The 23,763-nt window shown below is 43.0% G+C and overlaps 1 protein-coding gene across 2 annotated transcripts in view; it reads right to left on the bottom strand.

The window, feature by feature from the left end:
- nelfa (negative elongation factor complex member A) overlaps window positions 1-13,541 on the bottom strand; it is a 37,762-nt gene extending 24,221 nt beyond the window's left edge. Inside the window, exons 1-2 of one of the 2 annotated variants that reach the window (XM_060937777.1) lie at window positions 13,303-13,541; window positions 3,502-3,673 (exon numbers count right to left, since the gene is read on the bottom strand). In XM_060937777.1, coding sequence (XP_060793760.1) covers window positions 3,502-3,673; window positions 13,303-13,512 — 382 coding nt within the window. In that variant the 5' untranslated portion in view covers window positions 13,513-13,541. Of the gene's footprint in view, window positions 1-3,501; window positions 3,674-10,073; window positions 10,196-13,302 lie in introns of those variants that run through there. The other variant, XM_060937857.1, reaches the window with a different exon arrangement.
- Between the last annotated feature and the right edge of the window lie 10,222 nt (window positions 13,542-23,763).

The raw sequence follows: 23,763 nt of genomic DNA, 5'->3' as shown, positions 1-23,763 counted from the left end.
TGATTGTATCAAAGACCTCTTTAAAAAAAACAAGATGGAAGTACATCCAATGCAGAAGTAGAGCATTTCATCTGAGAGATGATACGAGGGAAGTTTGACAAAGAAATTAAGTCAAAAATGTTCAAAAACTGCATCAACGGACTTGGAGAGAGGGGGCCTGGTCCCAGTTATAGTGATGTTAGGTCTAATATTTTCAACCTTACTTATAAAAAAATGTAAGGAAATCATCACAGATCTTATCTGAAGCTACAGGGCCATTACAGGGGCTAGGATTCAAAACTGAGTCTATAGTTTTAAATAAAAAAATAAAAAAAAGCAGGTTTATGCTGATTTTTTAAAATTAACCCAGAAAAATAGTCAGCCTTTGCAGATCTAGCCAGTTCTTGAAAACTGAATAGGCGTGTCTTAAATAATTCCAGTGATATATGAAGTCTATCTCTCTTCCATCTGCGTTCAGCCTTCCTACATTCCTGTCTAGCCCCTCTGATAGAATCATTCATCCAAGGCTGCGATTTGAATTTAGGATTTCGTGATCTAAGGGGGGGCAATCAGGTCGAGTGTGGAGGTACAACAGGCATTAAAAGAGGCAACCAATTCCTCAACACTCTGAATAGAGAGAGGGGGAGGGTTAGAGTAAGCAAAGCTAAACTGAGGCTACATCCACACGACAACGGCAACGAGATTTTTTTTCTTTAAATATCGCGTCCACATGGGCAACGGATCAGTAAAATATCAGGTACATATGGCAACGCAACGCTTGCTGAAAACGATGCAATACACATGCCACACCTCTACGTGCGCTGTAAGACGGTCCCATCGGAGACACCAGAACAATAGAAGAAGCAGACGCATGCGCATAAACCCCTTCTTCTGTAGCATCAGCCACAAAGTTTTGATTATTAATCAGTAGCGTAAAATAGTATCTATTGTCTAAGACACTTATTTATATTTCATATTAATTTACATAGACGTTTTAATACATAGAAAGCCTGGCCAGGCGCTGAACGTTCTTCTGCCTTCACTTTAAGAGAAATTCAGGGCGAGCATGAGCCTAGGTTCTTCCCTGTCACTGTCACACGTGCACACCTTCTCACTCCCTATCCTATGGATATAGTCCTTTTAAAATCACGTGCTCGTTTTTTTAACAGAGACGCGGAAAGAGGAATGAACGGGGGTAGATGGAAGCCGGTACGCCAACATTCTGAGATCCTCCAGAATAAATTGAATGCTACACGTTGATGGATTACTTTGTTCTTCTACGCCCTTTTTGAGGAATGTATTGTCAGACATAAACCAACATCTGAAGAGGTGAGATCGCTCCTTTTTTTCCCCTATTTTTGCTGGCGGGATTGTTTTCGGAAAGCGCACGGGTGGTGCGCGGTTTTGGTTATACTGCTTCCGCAGTGTTTGGACTAAAGACTCTGCCCTAAGAGCTATTCTCTCTCTCTCACTTTGCACCATTACACAATAAATATTCACAGTGAAAATATTTTGTAAGCGCGTTTCATGAACCAAGTTACAGGATTTGTTGACAACTCGCATTGAGCTCGTTACACTTCTACCCGGCGTGAAGCACTCACAGTCATGTGGTTGTGACATCATCGTAAACAAATCCGTTCTACTCATCCAGACAACTTCGCAACGGCGCCGTTGCCAGATTTTTCCACTCTGGAACACGTTCTCAAAAGATTTCGTTTTGGGACACCCAAAACGCCGGTGCCGTGTGGACGCCAGGCCGAAACGATAAACAATTTTATCAGATTCACCTGAACCCGTTGCCGTGTGGACAGGGCCTGAGTAACTGTGAATGGGCAGAACTTCCTAGAGAGATGTTTTGTGGCTTTAATAGCTACAGGTTGGGAGGAAAGTAATGCATCAAACATTACTAATTTATGGTCAGAAAAAGCAGTCTCTAATATATCAACATACTCAACATTAAAACCATGTGACATAACCAGATCCAGCGTGTGACCTTTATCATGTGTGGGACCCTTAATATGCTGAATAAAATCAAAGGATTCCAGAACTTTATTAAATTCATTGACCATAGGCTTATCAGGACAGCAAATGTGTATATTAAAGTCTCCCAGGATCAAAATGCAATCATATTGCACAGTTATCGATGACAGCAGGTCAGCAAACTCCTTTATAAAGTCTTTATTCATTTTGGGTGGCCTGTAGATAAGAATACAGAGCAACGGATCTGTAGACTCAACACGGAAAGCAAGGGATTCGAAACTATTGTATAGATCGGTTTGAATGACAGGACAATTAAATCCATTTTTGAAAACCACAGCAATCCCTCCACCCCTTCCAGACGCTCGTGGCGAGTTTAAGAAGCTGCAGTTTGTTGGACACGGATCCGAGAACGCGCTCAAGTCATTCACTCGAAGCCACATCTCCACCAGGAATAAAAAGTCCAGATCTTTCGAAGTAAAAAAAGGCGTTTAAAATAAAGGCCTCATTTGTGACCGACCTTACATTTGCCAAGGCCATTTTTCTCGCTGCGACGAAATGTTCAGGTATCCAGGATCGGTGTAGTAGATGGCTCAGGTTGTGATGTCCGATGGCTCAGGTTGTGATGTCCGATGGCTCAGGTTGTGATGTCCGATGGCTCTTCTCCTGGGTGTAAGCACCCTCTGGCGTTTTGGATAAACAAGAAGATCCACCGGTGGACCCGGGCAAAGAAACACCAAGCGAGTGTGATTTCGATCGCGACAAAGTCGACGCATCCTCACTTTTGCACCAGCTCGCCTTCCCCGCTTTCTCTGGCACTTCTGCACGGAGCAGCAAGGCAAGACCCGAACACAGGCCAGGTCTCTGGGGAGATGCTGATGGTAGCCTTGGCCGCCACCAGTTTTGTGAGCGTAATCCATAGCGGCTTGAATAGATAACAGTGCCTCGCGATCGTATTGCAGCGCTGATACTGTTAGAAATTCCTGGATAAACAGGCATACATGCACGTACACACAGAGGACAGGCAGAAAGTGACGGCTCGCCGACAAACATACTGGCACCATCTTTGTTGTGTAATAGTAACAACTTTATGGAAGGAAGGAAGTGTTCGGGACATATGTAATATTGGATCATTTTCCTCAATAAATAAATGACCAAGTATAATATTTTTGTCTCATTTGTTTAACTGGGTTCTCTTTATCTACTTTTAAGACTTGTGTGAAAATCTGATGATGTTTCAGGTCATATTAATGCAGAAATATAGAAAATTCTAAAGGGTTCACAAACTTTCAAGCACCACTGTAAAAAAAAAAAAAAAAAATATTCTTATATTTTTCAGCACTGTTTATGGGTTAATTATACAATGATAAACTGTTAGCAGTATTATCCTTGGAGCTTGAGTCCAAATCTAGAAAAGCAAGCTTTAAGCATAAACCACGTCTATGAGCACTGTGTAAGCTTCATCTTCAGCTGAACAAGATCACTAAAGGTGTACTTCCTACGACGCAACAGTAATCATGAGCGTGAACGGGACTGTGTGCTGACCTTTTTCTCTCAGTTCTCCCAGGATGTCCTGCACATTGGGGTTCTGCTCCTCCAGGTCCAGATTGAGAGAACCCGTCTCAGGGAATGACTTCAGGATATCAGCCACCATCAGCACCCAGGGCTCCGAGTCCACGGTGGCCAACTGGATGATTTCTGACAGCGCATCCTTCATCTGAGAAGTCAGTTCAAGAGACAAATCAGATTAGAAATCAGGGTTAAGTGCATATTCTGGACCAATTTAGTGTTTTTTTTTTTATATATATGAAAGAATGTCCCTTTACACACTCATCCAGAAGGGTAATTTTGCCCAAGGCCATCTGTCTACAGCAGAAAAATAAAAAATAAAACGCGTCTGGAAAAATCCCAAGGGAGTCTGGAGCCAGATTCGTGACGTTACCTGCGGAAGCGCCAGCAGGCTGCGAGAACTTTGCACGGTTTCAGTGCACAGCCTGTGTAGACCAAGCGCTCCCATTTCTCTCTCATTGTCCGGTCTTTTGGAAAACGATGAATACTAATCCCATCAAGATTGGTGTTGCTACGCCTTCCTACGATACATCTGTTAACCATTTTAATAATTACGTGATAACGTTGAAGAAATTTGCAGAAAACCACCAGGTCGTTTTCTCATAAACAAACCAGCGCTGATGTAGGATTCAGAGGGAGGCGTCCCGCACGCGACGTCACGAAAATCAATGTTTGCCGAAAAATCCGAATGCCAAGTTTTTTCAGAGGCGGACCAATTCGCCTCAAATGGCTTGATTTCAACTGAATTTTTCTGGTATTGCACAAGGTAAAAAAATTGCACAAAATGCAGAATGTTACAGATATTTCACCAAAGTTTAATATAAAATAGGAGAATTACATTGATCTTGCTCCTGAATTTACCCGTGATATGCACTTTAACATGACCAGTGATCACGTCTCGGTCATCTCATATTTCCCACCCAGCTAGAAGAACTTACAATTATTTACAAAAGAGGTCAGTTGAACAGTTAACGGATATCAATTATACAGTGGGGCAAAAAAGTATTTAGTCAGCCACCAATTCTGCAAGTTCTCCCACTTAAAAAGATGAGAGAGGCCTGTAATTTTCATCATAGGTACACTTCAACTATGAGAGACAGAATGGGGGGAAAGAATCCAGGAAATCACATTGTAGGATTTTTAATGAATTAATTGGTAAATTCCTCTGTAAAATAAGTATTTGGCCACCTACAAACAAGCAAGATTTCTGGCTCTCACAGACCTGTAACTACTTCTTTAAGAGGCTCCTCTGTCCTCCACTCGTTACCTGGATTAATGGCACCTGTTTGAACTCGTTATCAGTATAAAAGACACCTGTCCACAACCTCAAACAGTCACACTCCAAACTCCACTATGGCCAAGACCAAAGAGCTGTCAAAGGACACCAGAAACAAAACTGTAGACCTGCACCAGGCTGGGAAGACTGAATCTGCAATAGGTAAGCAGCTTGGTGTGAAGAAATCAACTGTGGGAGCAATTATTGGAAAATGGAAGACGTACAAGACCACTGATAATCTCCCTCGATCTGGGGCTCCACGCAAGATCTCACCCCATGGGGTCAAAATGATCACAAGAACGGTGAGCAAAAATCCCAGAACCACACGGGGGGACCTAGTGAATGACCTGCAGAGAGCTGGGACCAAAGTAACAAAGGCTACCATCAGTAACGCACTACGCCGCCAGGGACTCAAATCCTGCAGTGCCAGACGTGTCCCCCTGCTTAAGCCAGTACATGTCCAGGCCCGTCTGAAGTTTGCTAGAGAGCATTTGGATGATCCAGAAGGGGATTGGGAGAATGTCATATGGTCAGATGAAACCAAAATAGAACTTTTTGGTAAAAACTCAACTTGTCGTGTTTGGAGGAGAAAGAATGCTGAGTTGTATCCAAAGAACACCATACCTACTGTGAAGCATGGGGGTGGAAACATCATGCTTTGGGGCTGTTTTTCTGCAAAGGGACCAGGACGACTGATCCGTGTAAAGGAAAGAATGAATGGGGCCATGTATCGTGAGATTTTGAGTGAAAACCTCCTTCCATCAGCAAGGGCATTGAAGATGAAACGTGGCTGGGTCTTTCAGCATGACAATGATCCCAAACACACCGCCCGGGCAACGAAGGAGTGGCTTCGTAAGAAGCATTTCAAGGTCCTGGAGTGGCCTAGCCAGTCTCCAGATCTCAACCCCATAGAAAATCTTTGGAGGGAGTTGAAAGTCCGTGTTGCCCAGCGACAGCCCCAAAACATCACTGCTCTAGAGGAGATCTGCATGGAGGAATGGGCCAAAATACCAGCAACAGTGTGTGAAAACCTTGTGAAGACTTACAGAAAACGTTTGACCTCTGTCATTGCCAACAAAGGGTATATAACAAAGTATTGAGATGAACTTTTGTTATTGACCAAATACTTATTTTCCACCAGAATTTGCAAATAAATTCTTTAAAAATCAGACAATGTGATTTTCTGGATTTTTTTTTCTCATTTTGTCTCTCATAGTTGAAGTGTACCTATGATGAAAATTACAGGTCTCTCTCATCTTTTTAAGTGGGAGAACTTGCACAATTGGTGACTGACTAAAGACTTTTTTGCCCCACTGTGTGTGAGATTATATATATATATATATATATATATATATATATATATATATATATATATATATATATATATATATATAGACAGAACAGTGGATCTGATCAAACCCATGATATAAAAATCACAGACGCATCAGATGTTCCTCTTGTCCACCTGCGAGTCTTTCGCTCAACGTTAGCTAGCCTGATGTTGGCATGTTCATTACATTTCCCTTTATTCTTAAAATGTACATAATGCAACTGTTACAGATACAGGAGACGATTAAAAGGTTGTACTTCGAGGAACGAATGCGACTCTAGCATTGTCCTTTTCAGTGTCGTATTATAAAGGTAAAGTTCAGCGACGTGAAATTACTCTACATTCCATTCATGTCCTGTTGGATGGAGTTTAAAAGCAAGTTGCACAGGACTGTCACTTCATTTCGTAAACGGTTTTAAAACCAGAGTTTACGTCACGTTACCGCTCTTTGAGGAGCTTCTAGTGAATATCGAATATTATTTTTTTCGCGGCCCGGCTTCCATCAAATCATGTGCTCTGACCGGCTCGTGAGCGGTCCGGAATCCCACGATCCGGACCCCGGTTATGGACCTTTGGCGACTTGCTCGTTCACAATAAGAAACATAGTAGCAATTTTTTTTTAATCAACACTTTTCGCATTTCTCAGTATAACAGCATTAATAGTGATGACGAGAGTTCACAGCGAAAGCGAGTTTTACTCCCCTGATGAAGACGAGATTAAAGAAAACATTTCAGGAGAAAGCCGAAAACCTGTAACTGTTGCTGACGCCGAGCAAATCCAGCAGTTTAACTGAGGAGCAAAGGGCAGAAAATACGACAAAAAAGACGACCTATGACCTCAATGTCTTTGGGAAGTTCTGTCGAAACGTAAATGAAGGTTGAAAGGTGGAAGATATACCTGAAGAACTAAACATGTCGCTGTGCAACTTTTTCATGTCTGCAACAAAGAAAAATGGCGACGTGTACGAGCCGTCCTCGCTCACGTCTTCCCAGAGAAGTATCCAGCGCTATCGGAATCAGGTTTGTTCTAAATATGGCTTCCCTTTCAGGCGATCTCATTTTCTGTTAGAATTTGGTAAAGAAAAAAATAAAATATATTATTATTTACCAGCTTAAGTTCGGTCCGTATTGTGAAATACCATGACCTCGGCCTTGAAAATACTGACCTCTGGGCCGAGGTCACGGTATTTCACAATACGGACCGAATTTAAGCTGGTAAATAATACAGCACATGTATTTTTGCTCAACATGCCCATCTCTAACACACGATACAATAAATAAATAAATACCGTACAGGACAATGCATGCTGACTAAACAGGAAAACTGGACACTCCTGGTCTGTACAGCTACAATCAACTCTACATTATGTGATTTAAGCTGAAACACCATCTCAGGAGTCACTCATTCAACTACAGACATCTCTCTGTCTACATCTCCAGCCAAGCTTTACATTACGGCTTTTTTTTTTACATTAATCAGATGTTACAGCATGACTAAACAGATAACGTTAGATACCTAATGCATTTTAACGCTTTAAAAAGCACTTTATAAAGGACAACTTCACACGCAGGAAACAGGGCCTTTGAGAAGCACGTGAAGGCAGCATCGCTTTACAGACGCGTTGATCTGACTGGACTGAAACGGATCGGGACTGACGTATCCTTCAATCCAATAAAATGCGTCAGGGGATTGGATTACGCTGTGAAAATTTTTTTTTTTAGCTTTTATGCTGTTTTATGCTGCAAATGCTGTTTGGAGACACGCAGGGTAGACTGCGGAACAAGGTCGAGCGTGCTCTTGACGTCGACAAACAGCAGGCCAGAAGAACGACGATGAACGATTTCTTGCAATTCCTCGAAAACCGTTTTAAGGACGAGCGCCCTAAAGCTGTTGTGCGGCCGCACTAGGGAAACCATGATGATTATGGACACGAGAGCATGAGAACTTGCAGATCGCTATGGGATTGATATTATATAAACACAGCGAACATTGATGAGAGTGGGTGGTCACCAAAAAAGCAGAAAACAAGATGGCGCCCGAAGCCGGGGGTCTGGGAGGGATACCCCCCCAGGAAAATTTTGAAAAATAAGGCCTTACAAACCACTTTTCCTGCAATCTGAGCTGTAGTAGATAAAAAACCTGTTGTCTTTTTTATATATATATTTTTATATATAGCCGATACAAAAGAGAAACGTATTTTTGAAGCGCAGCGACAATGAACATGTGCAAGTTTCGATAAAATAGAACAGATGCGGGTACTTTTGTAAGAACTGTTATGATTGGCTTTTGTTCCCTCCCACACTCTTGTAAGAACTGTTATGATTGGCTATCATGCTCTCACCAGCGATGTTTTGGCCAATTACACTGTAGAGAACACGTATTCTACCGTGAGACTTAGCGAGACTAAAGATGGCGAAAATGTAAACATGTAACATCGTCGTACGCTTAAGTATCACGAAGGAACATACCCCAACCCCCCTCAACGAAAAAAAAAAAAATCTCAACGGATTTGGCATAATATCGATTTTTGCTCAGAAAAAGCGGAAATCTGCCGAAAAGCGGAAAACTCTCATCCCTGAGTGAAGTATAGTTACAGACCAAACTCTTCCGTCTAAAAAAAAAAAACAAAACACACAACACTAAATTTACAGCTCTGTGCTTTGTGTTCCGCCCTTTTTTTTCCGTTTCTGGTTGAGAGTACGTCGTGCGCATTCTGGCTGCCACTTCTCACCAGAGCTTTTTTAATTTTATTTTATTTTTTAATTTTCATTTTTTTTTCTGTATGTTTGTGTAGTTTGATGTTTGAGTGTTTTGTCCGCCGGTTGTGGTGTAGCAGCTCTGAACCCAGTTTTGGGTGTCGGTTCCCTCCAGGCCTTGGTTCACCGTGGGTGATGCCTGTGCTCCCAGCTGTGGACTGCAGTGAGCTCGTTGCTCATTTAACATCATGGTTGTCTAGCGCTCTGTGCTTTAACGCTCGGCGTGATGTTCCGAGCGATGTTGCTCGGTGGCGTCGCGGCGGCTGTGCAGGCGGTTTGGGACACACCAGCGCTCTGCGTGGTGGAGCTTCTGGGTTCGCTTTGTGGATCCACGGCGTGGTGTTCGAGCGATGTTGCTGACGGCGTCGGTGCTGGAGATGTGGAACTCGTTTTCATGCGCCTTTTGGTGGGACTGTGGCTGCTACACCACGGGAATTACATCCTGACCCCTACTTGGTGGACTTTTTACTTTTATTATTTTTTTATTTATTATTATTATTTTTTCCTTTATTTTTTATTTATTTTCTTTGTCTATAATTGTAAAGCGTCCTTGGGTTTCTTGAAAGGCGCTATATAAATTCAACCTATTATTATTATTATTAAACTGTAGTTTGAATGCAAACAAGAAACTGCTTTCTGCTTAGTCTAACTGCTTTTACTTTCTCTACAAATAAAGACATCTTGAGGAGGAAAAGATGTATTATGATCGCTTTCTTACAAAGCCCCGCAGTTATGGAACAGCCTTCCAAGTAATGTTCGGGAATCAGACACAGTCTCAGTGTTTAAGTCTAAGCTAAAAACATATCTGTTTAGTCAAGCCTTGTGTTAATGGTGTTTATGAGGTAAAGGTATAGAGTTGGAGGGTCCTCAGACATAGAGTGTTTGGTAAACTGGGATGTATGGATGCTGTCAGTCCCCCACTCGCTTGCTCACTCGAGTTTGTTGACGGTGTAGTGGCTGCTGCTTTATGTCCCGGGGCTCCCTCATGCCTGTGTTACCTTCTGGCTCTCCCCTTTTAGTTATGCTGTCATAGTTAGTTGCCGGAGTCCCTGCTTGTACTCAGTGCAATATGTATACTGTTCCTACTTATTCAGGTGACATTGGGCATACCTAACAACCTGTGTCCCCCCCTCCCCCCCAAATCTGTCCCTCTGGTTACGTCAGTCCTGGGATCGAGGTGCTGACCTCTTCTGCTCCTCAGACCTGCCTGATCCATCCTGGTGCCCTGTGTCTGGTTGGAGTCTCATCACATCGTTCCTGTGGAGGACGGCCCCATATGGACAGTTGAAAGTCACACCTGGAAGACGCTCTGGACTCTTACAGTAATGCTTTTATGGCTGAGGACTACAGTTGACTTGCTAACTTTAGGACTGCAGTTGTCATGAACAGTTTTGCACTCAAGTTTCCATCAATGAAGAGTTTATAACATCAACAAAACTGACTTCATGTTAAAACTGTTAATGTTATAGTCATGTTGTCTGTTGTTGCCCAAATGAGGATGGGTTCCCTTGAGTCTGGTTCCTCTCGAGGTTTCTTCCTTATGTCGTCTGAGGGAGTTTTTCCTTGCCACCGTCGCCACAGGCTCGCTCATCGGGGATAAAATTAGCTTATGTATAAAGTCATTCAAATTCTGTAAAGCTGCTTTGCGACAATGTCTATCTTTAAAAGCGCTATAGAAATAAGCTTGACTTGATTGAGTAATCCACTTCATGTGTGTCCATTACACTGAAGACATGCACTTTCATAATCACTGCTGATTTGAGCGAAACTGGTTGAAAACATGAGCTGAAATGGTGATCAAATTTAGGAAGTGTGTGATCACCTCTGTGTGATCACCTGCTGTGACCGTCCCGGATCTGCCACATGAATCTAAAGTCTGAGCTAGAAAGAAATCAGCCTGGCTTGTTTACACCATTCCTTTTTGCTACTGTTGTTCTCATTTCCACAAAACTATCAAATAACCTGTATTTATGAACAGGTGAAGCCATGGCCTAATGGTTAGAGAAGCAGCTTTGGGACCAAAAGGTCAGCGGTTCGATTCCCTGGACCAGCAGGAATAGCTGAAGTGCACTTGAGCAAGACACCTCATCCCCACCTGCTCTGGATAAGTGTATCTGCTCAATGCCATTAATATAATTTCATATTAACAGCGAATAACCTGTACTGTTCAAGGAATGAAGGTGAGCAGTAGCAAAACAGAATACATGCGCATCAGTGAGAATGGGGATGAGAGTGTAGTGAAGATGCAAGGAGTAGACGTAAAGAAAGTTGGTGAATTCAAGTACCTGCGGTCAACTGTGCAGGAAAATGGGGGCTGCGATAGTGAGGTGAGAAAGAGAGTGCAGGCAGGGTGGAGCAGGATTTCAGGAGTCATTTGTGATAGGAAAGTCCCAGCAAAAGTGAAAGGTAAGATGTATAAGACAGTAGTGAGACCAGCTGTGATGTATGGATTGGAGACCGTACCCTTAACGGAGAGACAGGAGGCAAAGTTGGAGGTGGCGGAGTTGAGGATGTTAAGGGTTGCGATGGGAGGTTGGACAGGATAAGGAACGAGCACGTCAGAGGGACAGAGATGAGACTGAGATGGTATGAGCACATCCTGAGAAGAGAGGCAGAGCATGTTGGAAGGAGAATGTTGAGGATGGAGCTGCCAGGCACACGAAAACGAGGAAGGCCAAAGAGGAGATACATGGATGTGGTGAGAGAGGACGTGAAAGTGGCAGGTGTGGTAGAGAAGGATGCGGAAGACAGGGAGCAATGGAGACGAAAGATCCGCTGTGGCGACCCCTAATCAGGAGCAGCCAAAAGACGACGACGACTGTTCAAATCAAAAATCGATATGGATTGGGCGGCACGGTGACCTCACAGCAAGAAGGTTCTGGGTTCTAACCCAGCGGCCGGCGAGGGCCTTTCTGTGTGGAGTTTGCATGTTCTCCCCATGTCTGCGTGGGTTTCCCCCACAATCCAAAAGACATGCAGTTAGGTTAACATGGGGCAGCCTTGGGCTGAGGTGCCTTTGAGCAAGGTACCAAACCCCTGACTGCTCCCCGGGCGCTCTAGTGTGGCTGCCCACTGCTCTGGGTGTGTTCACTACTTCAGATGGGTTAAATGCAGAGGATGAATCTCACTGTGCTTGAAGTGTGCATGTGACAAATAAAGGTTTCTTCTTCTTAATTTCTGATTATTATTAATAAATCTAGGCAGGCGGCACGGTGGTGTAGTGGTTAGCGCTGTCACCTCACAGCAAGAAGGTCCTGGGTTCGAGCCCCGTGGCCGGCGAGGGCCTTTCTGTGTGGAGTTTGCATGTTCTCCCCGTGTCCGCGTGGGTTTCCTCCGGGTGCTCCGGTTTCCCCCACAGTCCAAAGACATGCAGGTTAGGTTAACTGGTGACTCTAAATTGAGCGTAGGTGTGAATGTGAGTGTGAATGGTTGTCTGTGTCTATGTGTCAGCCCTGTGATGACCTGGCGACTTGTCCAGGGTGTACCCCGCCTTTCACCCGTAGTCAGCTGGGATAGGCTCCAGCTTGCCTGCGACCCTGTAGAACAGGATAAAGCGGCTAGAGATAATGAGATGAGATGAGAAATCTAGGCAGCTGTAATTCCACATTTAAGTGAAGTTTGTATGTTGAGGAAATCAAATGAGCTCTTCATATGAAGATGAATAAATTCAACTTCACAAAGGGGGCGTGGCCTCTTTAAGGAATATTAATACATGCATCTGAAAGGGGGCGTGGTCACTACTGCACAACTATAGTAAAAATATAAAAACAAGACGTCCGGAAGCAAGGCACATCACTATTAAATTAATATTATCGCGAAAAAAAAAAACACTGAATAAAAATGCTTTCGGTGAAAAAGTAAACGCTGAGAGTTCTCCAGGTGCAGCGTTAAACTCCGCCCACTTCTATCAGCTTCACTGAAGCGCCAAGTTTCGGGTGTGCAACTAACTGCAGCACTTTCATTTAATAATTAACTATTTACAAGGTCGAGAACTTGTTAAAAACTGAGCATGACCTCACGCAAGTCCACAGCACTACAAAACCCAAATGCTTCTCTGACTAGTTTAGCTACTTTAGCCTGTTAGCTTCAACTGCTAACCAGCAACTTTACCCTTTTTTTAATCATTATTTTTGCTCTGCCTTAATAAACACAAACATTTACTGCTATTTACTAAACTATACTGATCCTCAAAGCACCCTCGATAACTCTCTTTCCCCCCCTAAACTAAATCACAACTCTTGCACCTGGCTAATCCTGCTATGGCTTCTTCTAAGTCCTTCGCCCAATCCCAAACGCACCGCTCTTCCCTACACAAGTGCACTATTACGTAATGGCTCACACAGCCTAGGTAGTGCACTCCAATGTTGGAGAGTGAGGCGTTTGGGATCGGGCCGCAGTATAACCTCAGCCCCACCTCGTCCACAGTCCTGCGCGGGAGATGCAGCATGCCGAGCAGCAGCTTCAGCTTCACCGGAGGAGATAAATTGGAGAAACACAATCTGATGTTGTCGATAACCGACACAGTGAGCAGAGAGCCAATGCTCGAAGGGGTCCACAGCTCGTCCGTCGAGCCCAGTTTGTTGTGAAGCCACAGGCCGGTGTCGCTGTCCCTCATCGACGCCATCTTGGAAAAAGACGAATAATTAGTTCCGGCATTTTAACAGCCTGCCTAAAAGCACGCTCGCGCGCACACATGTATACACAGCAAGGACCCCAGATAAACACATGCAGACACTCAGCAGCAGCAGCAAGTCCACTGTATTTACAGCTGAATATTAATCCAGTATATACACTCATTATGTACACACGAGTGTTTTACTGCGAAATACACCACCGTGTTTTTCATACGAACTACATCCGGGACATTGAGTGACATATTTAAATAATATTGCCTGGCTTTGCGTGGTCTATCACATATATTCCACTCAGCTAGCATGATAAGCCAGTTTATGTTTTTCGTGGTGGGGTTTCCATCAAATCCTGCGCTCTGACTGGCTGGCGAGCGGGTCTGTATCCTACGGTACGGACCCCGGTTACGGACCCCGGTTACGGACCTCTGGCGACTCGCTCGTTCACAACAACAGCAAACATCTCATCTCATCTCATCTCATCTCATCTCATTATCTCTAGCCACTTTATCCTGTTCTACAGGGTCGCAGGCAAGCTGGAGCCTATCCCAGCTGACTACGGGCGAAAGGCGGGGTACACCCTGGACAAGTCGCCAGGTCATCACAGGGCTGACACATAGACACAGACAACCATTCACACTCACATTCACACCTACGGTCAATTTAGAGTCACCAGTTAACCTAACCTGCATGTCTTTGGACTGTGGGGGAAACCGGAGCACCCGGAGGAAACCCACGCGGACACGGGGAGAACATGCAAACTCCGCACAGAAAGGCCCTCGCCGGCCACGGGGCTCGAACCCGGACCTTCTTGCTGTGAGGCGATAGCACTAACCACTACACCACCGTGCCGCCCAACAGCAAACATAGTAGAATTTTTTTGTTAATATTTATCTTTTTTTTAATAAGATTATCAAAAATCTTATAAATGTTTGCCAGCATTTCTCAGGAGAATAGCATTAATTTTACAGCATGGATAGCGATAACGACAGTGTTCACAGCGAAAGCGAGTTTTACTACCCTGAGGAAGAAGAAATAAAAGAAAACATTCCAGGAGAAAGCTAAAAACCTCTAACTGTTGCTAACGCCGAGCAAAAACATGGCTGAACCCTGAATGACTCCTCATCTCATCTCATCTCATCTCATCTCATCTCATCTCATCTCATCTCATCTCATTATCTCTAGCCACTGTTGTAGCTAAAATCTGTAGCTACAACAGTATTGAGGTATTTCACCTGACGTCACAGGGTCACATGACGCCCCGGTGTCTGCTATTTTGGACGGCAAGCTACATACTAAAGGCCTCTGCATGCTCTTGCGACAAGGCTTTCGCAGATAGCTTTTCGCAGACAGTTGTAATTTATCGTTGAGCGGGGAGTAATAGGCGTGTGCGATGTTATTCACTGCCACAACGCAAGGGGGCGCGAAGTCGCGAAATCGCTAGGAGTAGTTGGTGGGTGTGGTTAGTGGAGTGTTTATCCTCCGGTTACTGAGCAACAGGTCATTCAACACCAACAACAATGGCGACTGGACGAGTCCGCACTTTGATCGAGATATAATGACTAGAACTGGAGTCGTATAGATGTACGTACTTCCTCGATCAACCACTCTTCGTGCTGCTCCATTTTCGCTCGTGTTTTTAAAAATGGCGGTCGTGAAAACAAAACAAACCGGGGAAGTAGGGAAGCGGAAGTGCGTGTACAGCGGATGTAGAGTGGACCAATCAGAGCCCTCTTGTCTGCAACGCTGTCTGCGAGGCTGTCTGCGGTGGTCACAATTTTTGGGAGGTGCGCGCAGAGCGTCTGCGAAGGGGGGCTTCGCAGACGCCGTCTGCGAGGACTGGGTTGTCAGCATAAATTGGCCTTAACGCTGCAGACAGAGAGGGAGAACCGGTTTGAAAAAAAACGTGTTACAGACACCTAGAATAGATTAATTTGTCAGTAAGCGGTCTATAAATAACTATGGTGTTTGCTTGTTGTGCTGTGGGCTGCCACAACAGACAGGGACAGCGTGCAGGACGCTCCTTTTACCGGTTTCCTACTGACCCAGACAAGAGGGCCAAATGGATTGCAGCTGTGAAGAGACAGGATTGGGAGCCAACTTGTGCTTGTCTCAGAGCGCGGATCTTTTTTTATATTGAAAGTATCAAGTCATTACAAAACAAGTAGATAAAGTGACATCAGACATAAAACGCAATAACAGAGGCTAGAAAGAAACGGGACAGAAATCTCATCTCATTATCTCTAGCCGCTTTATCCTTCTACAGGGTCGCAGGCAAGCTGGAGCCTATCCCAGCTGACTACGGGCGAAACGGGACAGAAATAAACAGGGAAATAACGTAAAAAGAAAGAAAGAGAAAAAAAGAAAAGAAAAAGAGCGCGGATCTCCAAACACACGAGAAGCCTATCTTACGCACATATCACGCGGACTCCACACCTCCACACACGCATCGCGTCTGAAGTCATAACTCATCAGGGGAAATCATGTCCGCATTGGCATGTTCAAAAAACAACCTCGCGTCAACAATGATACCACACGCAAGAACAAAAAAAAACCAGTCAGGCTACTCAACAACCAACCTGGGAGCAGCAGTCGTTGTCAAGTAAACACAACACTTCGGATATGCAAATGCTTCCCGTTACACACGATTGCTATGTCAATAAACATCATTTTGCCAATATTTTAGAGACCCCCCAACATTTCCCAAATCATGTTTTCAAAGGATCTCATGTCTGTTTCAAGGGATCTCGGATCCCTTGAGTAACAAGACAGTGTTGTGAACATAGCCTACCTTGTACCGTTTCAAACTGCTGGGGTCATCCTTCATCAAACTGTTGACTTCTGTCGACAACCTTGGCTCCATACCAAGGCTGGGTACAGTGTTTGTGATAAAAGACATCCAATTTAACACGAATCACAGCTTACTTTCTTGTTAAAACGCGCAAAGGTCTCCACCATCTCATACCGCCTTGCACTGAAGGACTTAAGTGTGCCGTCCAAAATGGCGGCATCACGTGACTTGGTCACGTGAGTGAAATACCTCAATAGATAGTTTTCACTGACGTCACGGCATTCCGGGGAAACGCCCCCCAGCCGCCATCTTGGAAGGCAAACAAAACGGACCATCGCCACTACTGGCTACATTATCTCGGACGAATTTATGAAGTTATATAGTCAGTTTTCTAAAATAAAGATCAATGTCGGCAAAATCAAGCAAACAGAAGTATATAGATACATTAGACGACATCTCACAACAACGGTATGCAGCCAAACTGGCCTTGATTGAGGGAATTGACCCCTACGAAGTGGACAAAGATGCATTTTCAAGTGATTATGCAGGGCTGCCAAAGCCTTAAACTGACTTCATCAAACTTTAAAGGCTGTCTGATATATACAACTTTATATATTCACAGCGCGCCTTTTGGCGGATGCCGCCTGAATTGCGCAGATCCGATTTTTTTTTTTTAGGGGGGGCGTTGGAGTGTCTGATTATAATTTCAAAGTAAATTCTGTATTAAAATTACTAAATAAGCAAATCCGTTACAGTCCATGAAACAGGAAGTATAAGGATGAGAAAAAAACAGTTTAAATCGGGAAGCTGCGCACATTTGCGCAGTCCTGCACACCGCTCAGGACTACAGAATAGACCTAAAATGTTTTTCAAAAATGACCCTTGCGTGAGTGAAGTGACAAGTTTCAAATAGAAACGTGACAAACGAGCGATATTAAGTGTACATTACAATGTAAACGTACACTCAGCGGTTCCAGTTAGGCATTCTCCAGAGATTGTTCACATGATGTTTTGGTTTCCAAAAACAAACTTAAACACGATTGTTTATTTAAACAACTTACCACTTATAAAATGATTGGAGCAGACTTTGCTGTGTTTGGAAGGCTGATAATCCTTGCGGTTGATTCTCGCAAGCCATAGATTTCTCCTTTGTATGCTGAGTTTCTTTGTTTGCTCGCCTTCGTGCTCCCGTACAGTGGGAATTCCATAAAAGCTCCACTTGACTTCATCATCTGACCTATTACGACAGCCGTGAATATAACAAGTTTGCACCATTGCTAGCTTTAAATAAATGTAAATAATATATAAATGAATGTAACTCGCGCGCTACAATGTGTGCTCAGTGACCCGTATGGTAAACTTGCCCTCCAAGATGGCCGCCACCAGGGAATCCCCGACTCTGTGACGTCATGTGAAAACTATCTATAGATAGTAGATGGTTTGTCCGTTCCCTTGTAAAGACTGTCAACCAGGTTAACAAGAGCATGAGCTGTAGAGTGCCCTTTCAGACTGCCAAACTGGCGATTGTCGAATCCTATGTCCTTTGAATCCATTTTAAGGCGAAGGATTCAGCACTCTTAGAAAACTGAGAAGTCAGGGAAATTGGTCTTAACTGGTCTACTGTAGGTGGCTGGAATTTAGGAACAGGCACAACAACTGCTTGTTTCCACTGACTGGGAACTGTGCCATTTGTAAAATATTTGCAAACACTAGCTTACCTGCAACTCGGTGCTGTTAGTGCAGCAGTCCAGTTACCTTCCAGCCGGTGTAACAGTAGCATTAGCTAAGGCCAATGCTAGCTTAAACACAATTTGGTGTTGGTAGTGGCAGCAGTCCAGTTACCTTCTAGCCGGAGTAGCATTAGCAAAGGCTAACTCTAGCTTACCCGCGACCTGGTGGTGGTAGTGTGGCAGTCCAGTTACTTTCCAGCTGGCATAGCAGTAGTGTTAGTGAAGGTCAATGCTAGCTTACCCGTGACTCGGTGCTGGTAGTGCGGCAGTCCAGTTACCCTCCAGCCGGTGTAGCATTAGCGAAGACCAATGCTAGCTTACCTGCAACTCGGTGCTGGTAGCGCAACAGTCCAGTTACCTTCCTGCTGGTGTAGTGTTAGTGAAGGTCAACACTAGCACAGTCTAGCCAAATATTATTATTTTCCCTGTGTAATTTACTTAGTTACTTTTAAAATCAACATCGGCAGCTACACACAACAGCGCGACCTGGCAGCCAAAATTCTCTGAAAATCTTCCGTTTTTAACGAAACAAACCTGGTGGCTATGTTTGTTTAGAATTTGTCACTGTCACTTGCTAACACGGAAGTTTTACGTCTCCAATGTGTGACATTGTGTTGTTTTGGCAGCGTGCAATATTGTAATAATATTGCATGCTCATTCTCCATTGGGGAGAGTGGCGTAATACACAGAGGAGAAGCGATATGATAACAATATTGCACACTATCAATAAACCCACTAGGAGGGAATAGAATACATGTTTTTATTCCATCAAATAAGTGGCCTGTATGTATAATATTTAAATTTTATTGGCTGGCGTTGAGTAGTATATCAGCTATATTCCATTCGGCTAGCATGATACTGAACGAGTCGAAGATTGAATGGAATATATCTGATATACCACAAAAAAAAGTGCCAGACAATATTATTATTATACATACACATTTCTTTTGGGTGTTCAACGCGTCTTTCAAAATGTTCCATATTTAGCGAAGCAAACGCTTCTGCCGCGAGTCTAATTGAATTTGAAAGTTGAATTGAAATTGATCATGAAAATTTTATTGAATATTTGTATATATAATTAGAATTTATTTACCATTATTTATGTAATATGCAATTCAGCCTATTGGGGCTGCGATGTATTTGTTAATAAAGCATCTTTATCAAACCTGGCGGCTATGTTTGTTCACAAATTGTCACAGTTGCTTGCTAGCATGGAAGTTGTACGCTTAATATGTACCGTATCTTATGGCATTTTCAATTCACTGTGACAGTTTACTTCATTCTCCATTGGGCAGAGTGACGTAATACACGTAGGATAAGCGATATGCTAACAATATTGCACGCTATCAATCAAACCAAATGAATGCAACCTGCTAGAAGGGACTAGAACACGTTTTGATTCCATCAAAAGTGTCCTGTATGTATAATAATCCATTATATATTCCTTCATAATAACATCGAATCATGTCGTGTCACATCCGCAAAACAAGTTACTGACATTAGAACTGCTATAACCAGTCATTCTTTCACTGACCTCCCTTTTCCCTCTCGGTTGACATTAATATGACCACAAAAAGCAGCTTATGTTCCCAAGAAAGCACAAAGTCCTCCGTCCTGAAGACGTCCCTGTGGTGGAGAACTTAAAGTTAGGGTTCGGCTTAAGGATACAACTTTATCTCTGACTATTACAAAGGACTGTCACTACAGACTGTTTCTGGAAATGTTCAGTAAATGTCTCCTTACAGAAAACTCCACTATATCGGTTAAAGATGTTGTTTTTATGCTTTGCATGTCTGTGTTGGAGGGGAAACATAAGGCCAAGGAACATGTCATGGTGGGCTTTAAGAAGATACCTGCTGCCTTCCAGATGCTAAAAGGGACAGAACTGGGGAAAGTTCTTGTTAAAATGTACTGACTTTATTTTCTGGAATGTCACATATAAAAAACACAGTGTGTATTTGCTGGTAACAATTTTGAATACAAGTAAACAATCCAAATTTGATGAAATTTGACTATTTTTCTTGTGTCTTACTTCGAAGCAATAGCCTATTTTCATATGTATAAATATACAATACTGTGCAAAAGTCTTAGGCACATGTAAAGACAATACTGGAGACCAAAAATGGATTTAAAAAATAAAGAAATGAAATGGGGCCGACGTAGTGGTTAGTGCTGTCGCTTCACAGCAAGAAGGTCCTGGGTTCGAGCCCCGTGGTCGGCGAGGGCCTTTCTGTGCGGAGTTTGCATGTTCTTCCCGTGTCCGCGTGGGTTTCCTCCGGGTGCTCCGGTTTCCCCCACAGTCCAAAGACATGCAGGTTAGGTTAACTGGTGACTCTAAATTGACCGTAGGTGTGAATGTGAGTGTGAATGGTTGTCTGTGTCTATGTGTCAGCCCTGTGATGACCTGGCGACTTGTCCAGGGTGTACCCCGCCTTTCGCCCGTAGTCAGCTGGGATAGGCTCCAGCTTGCCTGCGACCCTGTAGAACAGGCTAAAGCGGCTACAGATAATGAGATGAGAAGAAATGAAATGTTTTAACATTAAAAAAAATACTAAAAATGGTCATCAGTAAGCCATAATAAATGAAACAAAGTCAATATTTGGTGTGAGACGACCCTTTGCTTTAAAATAAATAGTAGTCTCCAGTACAATGAGTGCAGTTTTATGTGGAAATGAGCTGTAGGTTTTATTGAGCATCTTACAGAACCAGCCCCAGTTCTTCTGGACACTTTGACGGTCACACTCGCTTCTTCATTTTGCACCAAAACCCAGCAGCCTTCATTGTGTTTTCTTTTTTAGTCTGAAAAGTGCTCGCTTATGTAATATGCTGCTCAGATAGAAATATTTTTTTCCCGTAACATTAATTTTGTGCTGGAAAATGAACGCTTGGACTCTAAAATGTTTTTGTACCGACTCGATAATGTAGAAGTCATAAAACAGAAATCTGTAACAAAGTCATGCTTTTACACAGTACTATACAGTGGCTATAAAAAGTGTACACACCCCGTTAAAATGATAGGGTTTTTCTGATGTAAAAAAAAAAATGAGACCACGATAAATAATTTCAAAACTTTTCCCACCTTTAATGTGACCTATAACCTGTACAGTTCAATTGAAAAACAAACAAATCTGTTGGGGGGGGGGGGGGGGGGGGGACATAAAAAATTAAAAATGTACAATAAGCTGGTTGCATAAGTGTGCACACCCTTAAACTAATACTTTGTTGAAGCACCTTTTGATTTAATTACAGCATTCAGTCTTTTTGGGTTCACATCTGCCATCAAGTAAAATGACTCTGATTAACTGCAAATAAAGTTCAGACATTTACTCAGTTGCATCCTCCAGCAAAGGCCAGGGTTCACAGAGAGCTTACAAAGCGTCAAAGGGAGCTCATTGTTGAAAGGTATCAGTCAGGAGAAGGGGACAAAAACATTTCCATGCCATTAGATATACCATGGAGCACAGTGAAGACAGTCATCAAGAAGTGGAGAAAATATGGGACAACAGTGACATTACCGAGAACTGGACGTCCCTCCAAAATCAATGAAAAGACGAGACGAAAACTGGTCAGGGAGGCTGCCAAGAGGCCGACAGCAACACTGAAGGAGCTGCAGGAATTTCTGGCAAGTACTGGTTGTGTACTACATGTGACAACAATCTCCCGTATTCTCCATATGTCTGGACTATGGGGTAGGGCCGTAAGACGGAAGCCTTTTCTTACAAAGAAAAACATCCAGGCCTGGCTAAATTTTGAAAAAAAAAATACATTACCTCTCCCAAAAGCATGTGGGAAAATGTGGTATGGTCTGATGAAACCAAGGTTGAATTTTTTGGCCACAATTCCAAAAGGTATGTTTGGCACAGGGCGGCATGGTGGTGTAGTGGTTAGCGCTGTTGCTTCACAGCAAGAAGGTCCGGGTTCGAGCCCCGTGGCCAGCAAGGGCCTTTCTGTGCGGAGTTTGCATGTTCTCCCCGTGTCCGCGTGGGTTTCCTACGGGTGCTCCGGTTTCCCCCACAGTCCAAAGACATGCAGGTTAGGTTAACTGGTGACTCTTAATTGACCGTAGGTGTGAATGTGAGTGTGAATGGTTGTCTGTGTCTATGTGTCAGCCCTGTGATGACCTGGCGACTTGTCCAGGGTGTACCCCGCCTTTCGCCCGTAGTCAGCTGGGATAGGCTCCAGCTTGCCTGCGACCCCGTAGAACAGGATAAAGTGGCTAGAGATAATGAGGTGAGATGAGATGTTTGGCACAAAAACAACACTGCGCAATACCAAAAGAACACCATACCCACAGTGAAGCATGGTGGTGGCAGCATCATGTTTTGGGGTTGTTTTTCTTCAGCTGGAACAGGGGCTTTAGTCAAGGTGGAGGGAATTATGAACAGTTCCAAATACCAGTCACTTTTGGCCCAAAACCTTCAGGTGTCTGCTAGAAAGCTGAAAATGAAGAGGAATTTCATCATTCAGCACAACAATGACCCCAAGCAGACATCGAAATCAACAAAAGAACGGCTTCACCAGAAGAAAATTAAAGTTTTGGAACGGCCCAGCCAGAGCCCAGACCTAAATCCAATTGAAAATCTGTGGGGTGACCTGAAGAGGGCTGTGCACAAGAGATGCCCTCGCAATCTGACAGATTTGCAGCGCTTTTACAAGGAAGAGTGGGCAAATATTGCCAAGTCTAGATGTGGCAGGCTGATAGACTCCGACCCAAAAAGACTGAATGCTGTAATTAAATCAAAAGGTGCTTCAACAAAGTACTAGTTTAAGGGTGTGCACACTTATGCAACCAGCTTATTGTACATTTTTAATTTTTTATGCTTTTCCCCCCGAACAGATTTGTTTGTTTTTCAATTGAATTGTACAGGTTATAGGTCACATTAAAGGTGGGAAAAATTTTGAAATTATTTATCGTGGTCTCATTTTTTTACATCAGAAAAACCGATCATTTTAACGGGGTGTGTACACTAGGGTTATGACTGTGAAAGTGTTTTCAAAATTTCTACTTTCCTGATGTTGCATTTGGTGAACTATTACTCATATATTACTTTTTTGAAGTTATTTTTATTGGGTCATGCAAAAACCTCCTGCACCCAACATCACCTCACTTTTGATAAATACATGTATATTAAATAAATAAATCATGATTATAAAATAAATTCATTGAAAGATGTGTAAAGTACTTTTATATAACAATAAATTGCTTAACAATTGTTGTAATAATAATTATAAATTGTTAATTAATACAAATTTTAATTAAATACAAATTTAATTATACAAATTATAATAAAGTTTTTTAACATACATTTAAAGTATAAAGATTTTAGGAAAATGGACAGTAAGAATTATGAATATGAGTATTTACAGTGAGTCACACTGTGACTATTCCTGTGATGATGAGATTAAAGTGGAAGTTTAACATTATATTTGTTGTGCTGTTAGAAAAGGAAGAGAAAAAAACCCAGGATGGTAGCACCCTAAAGTTTATTACTTTCCAATAACAGTTTCCCTGAAGCATTTTATTCCTCTTATCCCACCAACTATTTAAAGCTAGATGGCCTTTCGATTTCATAAAAACAGTGAAATTTAGTTCCTTCTGAAATTTGGTCATTGTGATATATATTTATTTCTGTAATATCTCACAAAATATCAGGCCATTCTGTGGCTGGGAAGTTATTTAATTTGAGGGGATTCCTGAGCAAATAATGTGCATGAAATCGCTCGCT

Source organism: Neoarius graeffei, chromosome 1 (assembly GCF_027579695.1).
Source record: "Neoarius graeffei isolate fNeoGra1 chromosome 1, fNeoGra1.pri, whole genome shotgun sequence".
NCBI classification, from domain to species: Eukaryota; Metazoa; Chordata; class Actinopteri; order Siluriformes; family Ariidae; genus Neoarius; species Neoarius graeffei.
This window is presented reverse-complemented; position numbering and strand designations above follow the sequence as displayed.